Source organism: Vitis vinifera, chromosome 9 (genome assembly GCF_030704535.1).
Source record: "Vitis vinifera cultivar Pinot Noir 40024 chromosome 9, ASM3070453v1".
Classification (NCBI taxonomy): domain Eukaryota; kingdom Viridiplantae; phylum Streptophyta; class Magnoliopsida; order Vitales; family Vitaceae; genus Vitis; species Vitis vinifera.
Window position 1 is genome coordinate 4,663,150 of NC_081813.1, and position 10,890 is coordinate 4,674,039.

Sequence of the window (10,890 nt, forward strand, 5' to 3'; positions counted from 1 at the left end):
CTCACAGATCGCTCCAAATATCATTGAAAAGTACTTTCATTTTCCTTCAGTGGAGGCTTCTTTTTCTTTGCTGGTTAATATTCATAGCTTCAGTGCTTGATGAAATTTCGTTACTTTACATTGTTCACTCTTGTCCCTCCTGCTCTAATCACAAACAAATGCTCCAATAAATAAGAATGATTTGTTCAAGAAATTTGAAGATACTTGAACGATAAAAGAAAAGAATAGGAGAGAAAGGAAAAGAAATTCAGAAAGCAAACACTTGGTAGTTTCCATTTCAATTAACCGATCTTTGAAACTAAAATGTAATTCTTGGTAGAATAAAAGAAGACATGCAACATCTTAAGAAGATTCATCTAATGGAACATACAATGCTACAATTGGAAACTGAGACTAAACAGTAGTTTTTGGTAGAATGGATATCGCATGACAAAAAGAAAGTTTTGTAGCTTTGACTGCTTCAAAATTCTTGTACGTATAGCCCACAAACCTTTCGAGATCATACTTGTTTCTTTAGGCCTATGAACATACGGCTCTCACGGAAGATCTTATAACTTTAGAAGTTCATAGTGTCCATAAAATCAGAGGAAAAGAAAAGGATGTATAGCCAAGTTCATGAAAAATAAAGAGATGGTTTATTTAAAGTTCACAAGTCTGGGACATCTAAAACACTTTAATTGTGTTTGGTTAAGCCTCCATTTATGGGGCAATTCCCATCAAGTCTAATGATTGACCATCGATGACTTGAAAATCGAAGCATTGGATGTGCCGCATGTAGTTGATGTTGCATTATCGAGGGTTGTTATATTATAAAAAGGCATGATAAGATCACGAGTTATTGACAAATTACCCGATCCTAACTTGTCTCATTTATATTAATTTATTCTCGTCCATATCGTTACAAAAAATTTTAAATGAGGAAGGATGGATATGAGAATTTGTCATACCTGCCTTATACCATTTATTTATTTATTTAGTTTTTTAACAATTAAAAATAAACACATTTTATAAATAAATAAATATTATAAATTTTATAACTTATTTTATTTAAAAACATATATATATTTTAATTATTTTATGTGTTCAAAAGAAGAAAATGAAAAAACAATTAATTAAATTATTTTTAAATTTAGTTATACAGGTTGGAAAGTGGTGGGTTAGTACAAGGCATATCTTGAACCCTGCCCCTAACCAACCCTAGTTTTAAAACAAAAAAATGTTAAATACGTATCTAATCAGTTTATCTTCATTTAAATATGTCTTATTAAAGGTAAGTATTTGAAAAAACTTGTCTCATTATTATCCTTAATCATAATTTTTTTTAATTTAAATTTATATACCAACAAACAGTTAAATTAAATTAAAAATTCTTATGCAAACAAGGGCGAAAAATTGTGTACCTTCCTTGACATTCTAGATCCAGTTTTTGCTGTTTTTGGAGGATCCACTTGAGGAACAATTTAAATTTATTCACAAATACAATTATTCAAAAAGGCATTGTACTGAACACAAGCAAAATAACTACAAATGTTAATAGAAATGGATGGAAGCATACAGGTGTAGAGAATATAAAAAAGGATTTTGAAGCCAAAAATAAAAAATCAAAATCAAAATAAATAAAAGTATATGGTGGTTTATTATTGCTCAGGCCTAATAATTGATTGTACATGTCAATGGGCCTAATATTATTGCTCTGGCCTTTATTCTAGATGTCCAGACCCTGTCACTGCCTGAGTGTGAGGTCATGGCTCGTTCTCTGTATAGGTAGGTTCATACACCTCTAAAACTTGAGTTGGTGGACTACCTTTCCCAGTTCTGATCTTTCAGATTCTTTCATGGGCTTGAGTTGTAGCATGAGCTTCCCGTTCTCCCCTACCCTGGTCCTATAGTACTATTTTTTTTTTTAAACTTGGCCCTAGATTTTTTTTAGTATAAAAAGTACTATTTTGTTGAATTTAAAAAAAACTCACAGGGAACATAACCTTTCAATAATCCTTTAACCTCTATCTCTCAAAACTTTCAAAATCCATCTTGAAAGTCTCTCTTGACTAAAACAAATATTTGAGACTGGCGTTGTATATGCTTTAATAAGGGCTTTGAGGGACTTGCTAAAGATATTGATGACAATTTTGAGACGATAAAATAACACGACTTGAAAATGATATAAAATTTAATAGATTCAGATTAGGTATAACATATTTATGTTGTAATCATATCAACTCATACGACCCGTTTAATAAAATGTACGATTATCCAACCCCATATAGCTTGTTTACTAATTCATGCCAAACAAACCAATTTATTTAATCGTATCAAAATAATGTTTAACTCATATAAAATTATTAATATTATATATTTTAAATTTATAAAAAAAAATGCTTATTAGTTATAAATATGATATAGTTAAAAAATGAAGTAACTAAGTAAAATTTTATACATTTCATTCTAAAGATTAAAATTATTTTATCATTAGAACATTAGATAGAATTATAAACAAGCCTAAAATTAAAATTTTAATGTATTTTTATATTATAAACAATTTCTAATTTAAATGTTATAATTAAATTAGTTAAAATTTTTAAAACTTAAAATGTATTTTGAACAATAGATTTATAAAATTAAAATTTTAAATAGGTTAAACATGTTAAAATCGTATTAACATGTTAAACGAGTTAGAATCATATTAAGCTAACCATGTTAGAATTGTATTAGTATGTTACACAAGTTCAAATCGTGTTGACATATTAAACGAATTAGAATCATGTTAATGGGTTTAACGACTATTAATAGGTTTCATATGTTAGAATTGTAATAACAGGTTATCTATGTCAATTTATACAAAGGTTAACTTAACCTATCTATTAAATTAGTTTTGTTTGAATTAGGTTATTTTAACACAATTCTTAAATAAATTGTATTCCTATCGAGTAAATTTTCACTATTTGTATCTCAACATTATACAAATCCAACACGTATAATATTACATATTGTCACCCCTAACTAAGGAGCATATGAGTGTTGCATCGAGGAAGCAGAAGAGTATAAAGACTATTTATATAAAATTTTAGGAAGTAGAAGCATTCGATCAAGTAAAGTTGTGTTAACTTTTTTTCATAGTTAGTGGATTATTCAATAGTCAAGAGACCAACTGTGGTTTTTTACGCCTAAGGATTTTTAGGTGGGTTCCACATTAAATTCTATATCTAATTGTATAATTAGAAATATCGTGCATGAGATTGATAACATATTAGTCATAATTGAATCGGAATAAAATAATTTATCTTTGGGGTTAATTGATTGAACTACCTATGTATATATATTTTATATTTTCTAACTTTAAATTAATTATTATGTTGGGAAATGGAATAAGGGAATAGTTGGCTCCATTTTCAATCTTGGTAACATAATTTGTTGTTGACATGTTATTTTATCTTATTTGATATATTTTGTAGGATAAAAATATATAATCAAGTGCTCTTGTATGATTGATTTAAATGTTAGAAAATGTTTTACAAAACATTAATTCTATTTGACTGATGACAAAAACTTTTAATTGCCCAACAATTTTTTATAAACTTTAAGTTGCTAGCATTCATGTGTTATCATAAAGTTATTAATTATTTTATCTAAGTTGAACCAAAATTCTTGGGTAAATGAAGAAGTATTTATTGACATACTTGTTTATATTAGAAGTTTTTAGTTTGATTTGTTGTTAAATTCAAATTCTTAGTAGCTAGCTTTGAATACTAGCTAATTGCATTGGTTTTTGTTGTAAGTTTGATTTTTACATTGTTTTTAGGCATGATGTTTATTAATTGAAAATGCTAATGATTCGAGATTAGAATCAGTCACTCCTTACTAAACTTATTTTTTTAGGCTATGTTTGGTAGACCAAATATAATATATAATAGAATAAGAGAAAATATATTATATCATGTCTCATCTTTAGTTGATGATGAGATATGATAAGTTATTTCATTGCTTATTATATCATATGTTTAACCAAATATGAGATATAAGAAGTGATGAGATATATTAGTCACTCTTTTTTTTTTAATCTCTTATACATAAAATATGTCAATCTCATACTAAGATATAAGAAATGTATATTTCATATATCATAAATTTATTTTTTATCAATTTTTTTATATATTTATTTTGTAAAATAATTTTTTTATTATAAAATTAAATTTATAGTTAAAAAAAACTAAAAAAATATTTATAAATAATATTAATATATGATATATAGATTACTTTTATATATTAAATAACATAATATAAACATTTTTTATTTGTAAAATTTAAATATTTTAATCATGACTATTTTTAAACATAAAAGAAATTTCATTTTTTTAAATGGAAAATATTGAAATGTGATATAATTTTTATTTTAAACATTGAAAATAATATATATATCATATTATTTTTATTCATTTCATAAATTAAATATAAATATAATATAATATATCTCATTAGATATGTCACATTAGAATATCATATTCATAAGATATATATATTTAAGGATATCATATCCTATTAAAAATCATATTTTAGGATATCATTCTTTTTACCACAAGAGACTTAAACCCAAGTCTATTTTTATACCCCTTGAACAATTACAAGGTTGAACCATTGGGCTAAGGGCAATAATTGCTTTTAATCGGTAAAATTTGTATGTATACTATAGTTGCACTGCCTAATGTAAAGTGTTGGCTCCGCCACTAAGTTGCACCTCAAGCCACCACCAAGTCTCCACATGATGCCCTTGTAAGCCTGGATTATAACATTACCTTGGTCAATAGGCACTTATGGGTACATGCTGCAACCCCACGAGACCTTGGTGCCACATTCTCCAAGTCAAGGTGTTAATACTCTTCTATGCTCACAAACTTAATTTGGTCACCATTTATTAACTTATAAGTCTCTATAACCATAAATAAAATTTCAAACATATTATTAGAACAAGGCTCTATATTTTGGGTTTTGATATCCAATGAGATATTAAATTTTAAGATATATATATTTTATCAAATTATATCCCACCAATGAAATGTAATCTTAGCTTAAATTTATTCTCATTTTTATTTCTCATTTTTATCCAAAATCCAGGAATTTACTTTTCTGTTTTAAGGTAATTCATTTTAAATTTTATTTTATGTGTATTAAAAAAATAAAAGAAAAAATAAGGAGTGACATCAATCATTATAAAGCCTGAATCAATCCCAAACATGCATAAGAAGATGATTTAAGTCTTAAAATAAAATCCCAAACCTACTTCTGACTAGACTACACGTTTTGAGTCTCCTATTGGGCCTGGGCATCCTTGAAATACCCACCCCCAATTATAATACAAAAGCAAACCGTCGGTAGGGAGATTTAAACAACATTTCAAAGACAAATGAAACCTATCAATGCGACTTTGTCTCATGTTCACATGTAGAAAGGGACAAATAATACATAAAAACTAAACATCATATACAATAGCAATTGTGGAATAAAGAGGGAAGAGAGTAGGAAGTTACGAAGTGATGGAGCCTTGGGTAAAATAAAATTAACAATGGCATTATCATGTGCGTGTCTCAACGCTTGATGGGTTATAATTAGAGCCCACTTGATGCTTAGAAAAATATTTTTGCATGTGGTCTCCATCTCTCAATCGATTAATCTATACAATATTAAAAATCCACTTGATCTTAATTTAGGAAAATTATTTTGTTTTGTTGGTGATGGCCTGTCTCCCATCTTATTCAAGTGTCAACTCTGGACTTTTCAAATTTACGAAGTGCAGTGTTAAATCCTTTATATGATGATAGGATATTCTTAGAAAAAGCAAAATGTAATAGCATCTCCTTTATTTATTTTTTTTCTTTCAAAAAAAATGTTATAAATTGTACAAGTTACATGCATAATTCAAAATTATCAATAAAAATTCAATTCAATGCCACCATGACCAATCAGGATTGTTCAACGAATAATGTAAAGTATAATATAGTGGTGATGAATGCAAGCATAAACCACTGTGGAGCCAAGATTCACGGGGCATCATTGGAGGAGAAAATTAAAGAAATGGTGGAGGGTGGTGTATGCATAGAATTATCATGGGCACAGTGCGGGGGGCCCATCTCTTTCCCAAAAGGAAGACAGAATAATTGAGCGACCCAGCTTATGATATGATATTGCATCAGGTTAACTTCACCCCAGTCTCAGCCTCTTTGAATTACCAAACCCTATTCTCTTCTCTCTTTACTGCTAATCCTCATCTCTTTTCCTCTTACTGTGCTCTCCTGAAACTTTTGTAGATGGTGGCATAGCTACCTATACTGAAGTTTTAACTCCGGAGTTTTTGATTGACAAGGGCAGTGATTCATCTGCTCCCTGTACTGCAAACTATCCCCTCTTTCTTCTATCTTTGGCTCAACTTCAGTCCTTTTTTCCTTTGATTTCCCGAAAGCTATGGAGTTCCTGAGCTCAATCGTGGGTCTGATCCCCTGTTTCTATGATCACACCTCCGAGCATACGGTCTACATTCGTGATCTGAAAAAAAATCTCCAAGCCTTGAGCAAGGAAATGGCGGAGCTCAACAACTTGTATGAAGATGTGAAGGCAAGGGTTGAAGGTGCAGAGCAACGACAGATGATGCGCAGAAAGGAAGTGGGTGGCTGGATCTGTGAAGTAGAAGTCATGGTGACGGAAGTTCAAGAAATTCTGCAAAAGGGTAATCAAGAAATCCAGAAGAGATGTCTCGGATGCTGTCCTAGGAATTGTTGGTCAAGCTACAAGATTGGGAAGGCAGTAAGCGAAAAGCTGGTTGCTGTATCTGGTCAAATCGGCAAAGGACATTTCGATGTTGTAGCCGAGATGCTGCCTCGTCCTCTAGTAGATGAGCTGCCCATGGAGGAGACTGTGGGCTCAGAATTGGCGTATGGCAGAATCTGTGGGTTTCTCAAAGATCCACAAGTGGGAATTATGGGATTATATGGAATGGGGGGTGTGGGCAAAACCACCCTCTTGAAGAAAATCAACAATGACTTCCTCATTACATCCAGCGATTTTGATGTTGTAATTTGGGATGTAGTGTCAAAACCGCCCAGCATTGAAAAAATTCAGGAAGTTATTTGGAATAAATTACAAATCCCACGTGATATATGGGAAATTAAAAGCACTAAGGAGCAGAAGGCTGCAGAAATATCGAGAGTTCTGAAAACAAAGAAGTTCGTGTTGTTGTTGGATGACATTTGGGAGAGACTTGATCTGCTAGAAATGGGGGTCCCGCATCCCGATGCTCAAAATAAATCCAAGATAATTTTCACGACCCGGTCACAAGACGTGTGCCACCGAATGAAAGCTCAGAAGAGCATAGAAGTGACGTGTTTGTCATCAGAAGCAGCTTGGACTTTGTTTCAGAAGGAGGTAGGAGAAGAAACATTGAAGTCTCATCCACATATACCGAGGCTTGCAAAGACTGTTGCTGAAGAGTGCAAAGGTTTACCTCTCGCTTTGATTACTCTAGGGCGAGCCATGGTGGCTGAGAAAGATCCCTCAAATTGGGACAAGGTAATACAAGTTTTGAGCAAATTTCCAGCTAAAATTTCAGGTATGGAAGATGAATTGTTTCATAGATTAAAAGTCAGTTATGATAGATTGTCTGACAATGCCATCAAATCTTGTTTTATATATTGTTCCTTATTCTCTGAAGATTGGGAGATTTCAAAGGAAGTCCTTATAGAATATTGGATAGGAGAGGGATTTTTGGGTGAAGTTCATGACATACATGAAGCACGTAATCAAGGGCATGAAATTGTTAAAAAATTAAAGCATGCATGTTTATTGGAGAGTTGCGGCTCGAGAGAACAAAGGGTTAAGATGCATGATGTGATCCATGACATGGCTTTATGGTTATATTGTGAATGTGGGGAGAAGAAGAACAAAATTTTAGTATACAATGATGTTTCTAGGTTGAAGGTAGCTCAAGAAATTCCAGAATTGAAAGAGACAGAGAAGATGTCATTATGGGATCAAAATGTTGAAGAGTTCCCTAAAACATTGGTGTGTCCCAATCTTCAGACTTTAAATGTAACTGGTGATAAGTTGAAGAAATTTCCAAGTGGATTCTTTCAATTTATGCCTCTAATAAGAGTTTTGGATTTGTCAAATAATGATAATTTCAATGAGTTGCCTACTGGAATTGGTAAATTGGGCACCTTGAGATATCTTAATTTGTCATCCACAAAAATAAGAGAGTTGCCTATTGAACTTTCAAATTTGAAAAACCTAATGACTTTGCTTTTGGCGGATATGGAATCCTCTGAATTAATTATTCCGCAAGAATTGATATCAAGTCTTATATCTTTAAAGTTGTTCAACATGAGCAATACCAATGTCTTAAGTGGAGTTGAAGAAAGCTTGCTAGATGAGTTGGAGTCCTTGAATGGCATCAGTGAGATAAGTATCACCATGTCTACTACTCTTTCATTCAACAAATTAAAGACTAGTCACAAATTGCAAAGGTGCATAAGTCAATTCCAGTTGCATAAATGTGGAGATATGATCTCACTTGAACTATCGTCTTCGTTTTTGAAAAAAATGGAGCATTTGCAACGGCTTGATATATCTAATTGCGATGAATTAAAAGACATAGAAATGAAAGTGGAAGGAGAAGGGACACAAAGTGACGCAACTCTCAGAAACTACATTGTTGTAAGGGAGAACTACTTTCACACCCTTCGTCACGTATATATTATTCTTTGTCCAAAATTGTTGAACATAACATGGCTTGTTTGTGCTCCATATCTTGAGGAACTTAGCATTGAAGATTGTGAATCAATAGAACAATTGATATGTTATGGAGTAGAGGAAAAATTGGACATATTCTCAAGGCTCAAATACCTCAAGCTCGATAGGCTGCCAAGATTGAAGAACATCTACCAGCATCCGCTGCTCTTTCCCTCACTTGAAATCATCAAGGTGTATGATTGCAAACTCTTAAGGAGCCTCCCATTCGATTCCAACACTTCAAACAACAATCTTAAGAAAATTAAAGGAGAGACAAGCTGGTGGAATCAGTTGAAATGGAAAGATGAAACTATCAAGGACTCTTTTATTCCATATTTCCAAGTCCATGAAGCTGAAGCATATTTTGCAGAGGAGTCTGAAACTAGCAGCATAGATGATAGGCAAGAACAGCTGATATCAAATTAATTTCTATCCATCTTTCAGGTATTAATTAACTTTGATTTTATATTTGAAAAATAATCTTCTTTCCTTACTCTCATTCTTTTGTGGAAATTTTTACTTTCCCTACCTCAAAAGTGCATTAAAATTTCAAACATCATAATAACTTTCAATGTTTGATCTGTATGGATTACTTCCATAATTTTCAGCCTAATCCTAATAACTTTCAATCTATTTTTTCCCCTTTTATATTCTTTCTCTTCTATGTTGCTTTGAATCTTGCAAGATCCAAACAAAGCTAAATCTACACCCATTTCTATATCATGGTCCACCCCTTCCAAAATCTTGGATGGGTAATTCAATTCTAGTTGTCCCTTGTGAAATAATTGTTATAAAAGGTTTGCCCAGATGGCACTTTGAAAGAGGTCTGTAGTTTAAAAATGGGATGACATTCCCTTTTGGTTACTTGAGAACTTGAAAATAATGCAGATTTTTAAACTATATTATATATTTGTCCTAATTTTTTTAATCGATTTCAATCTATAAATAGAAATAGATCAACTTCGATATATTTCAAGCTGAACAACAGGGTTTCACAACTACTATAGTTATAGATATTCCATTAAGAATTATTGCCTTGTTTGATGTGTTTACCAGGATCAACTTCAGTTGCAAGGGTAATTTCTCTTCTCTTGTTAAGTTACCTCTATCTGGTTCGCTCTGATCGGTTTTTGCTTTTCTTTTTCTTTTTTTCATTTCTCTTTTTGTTGCATTCAGGGTTGGTGCTTGTTCTAGCAGTTAAGGCAACAACCGGGTTTTGATCTTCTTTATATAGACTGTGTTGCTGCTGTTTTTGCTGATTGGAGATGTCCTGCTCTTTTTCCTTCTACTTGGCATCTGGGTTTAGTCTGAGGTCTCTAGTATGTTTTATCAGGGAGGCGTAAATGCTGATTCTCATAGCATTGATCTTTCATGCTGCTGAGACTGCTGGGAAGGTTGGTGTACTTATGATGGTCGCAACATCCTTTTTGTTTCTGGATCTCAGGAATTGGATTCCGTGGGCTGCCTTTGGCTTTTGATGTGGGGTGGGTCTTGTTTTGTTGATTTGTTGAGGCTGGTGCAGTGTGGTGGTGGGTTTGAAGCTGCTAGTATGCTGCTGCTGGGTCAATGTCGATGAGATATGGAAATGCTTTTGGCTCTTTGGGCTTCTGCTGGTTGATTATGTTTCCCCTGCTTACACATGTATTATCACCAGATCCTATGTGAAGATGGGATGGATTGTTTTAATAATGATGGTGTGTGTGTGATATAATCCCATCAACATAGCCACATGCTTTGGTTCATATACCCGAGCACCACTTACTTCCTTGAGTTTGATATCCCACTGCCAAGTGTGTTGTCCATAATGTTGTAGGAAGAGTGTAAATAATTTTTATTTTTATTTTTGGGAATTATTTTTAATTTATTTTATTTTATTCTATTAGTCTTATATTTTTGGAAAGTGTTCTATTGAGAATTATTTTTTTTTTTTATCATTTTTTATTTTATTTTATTAGTGTTATATTTTTGGAAAGAGTCCTATTGGGATTGTGTAAGTGGAGTCTCATTCATTTTATAAGTAGATTCCTCTTCCACTTTGTAGTTTCCTATTAGGACTGTGTTAGTAACCTATAAAAGCAGGTCACCTCTCTCTCTATATGAATACCAAATTTTCAGAGA

At 32.0% G+C, this 10,890-nt stretch overlaps 1 protein-coding gene across 1 annotated transcript; it reads left to right on the top strand.

The window, feature by feature from the left end:
- Window positions 1-6,079: 6,079 nt before the first annotated feature.
- On the top strand, window positions 6,080-10,660 carry LOC109123189 (probable disease resistance protein At1g61300). Its single transcript, XM_059739505.1, has 2 exons — window positions 6,080-9,216; window positions 9,949-10,660. The coding sequence occupies exon 1, from the start codon at window positions 6,454-6,456 to the stop codon at window positions 9,196-9,198; it is 2,745 nt and encodes a 914-aa protein (XP_059595488.1). The 5' UTR covers window positions 6,080-6,453; the 3' UTR covers window positions 9,199-9,216; window positions 9,949-10,660.
- Window positions 10,661-10,890: the final 230 nt, after the last annotated feature.

What these genes read in the sequence shown, in the direction of transcription:
- LOC109123189 (XM_059739505.1), top strand. Translation starts at nt 6,454, where the DNA reads ATGGAGTTCCTGAGCTCAATCGTGGGTCTGATCCCCTGTTTCTATGAT.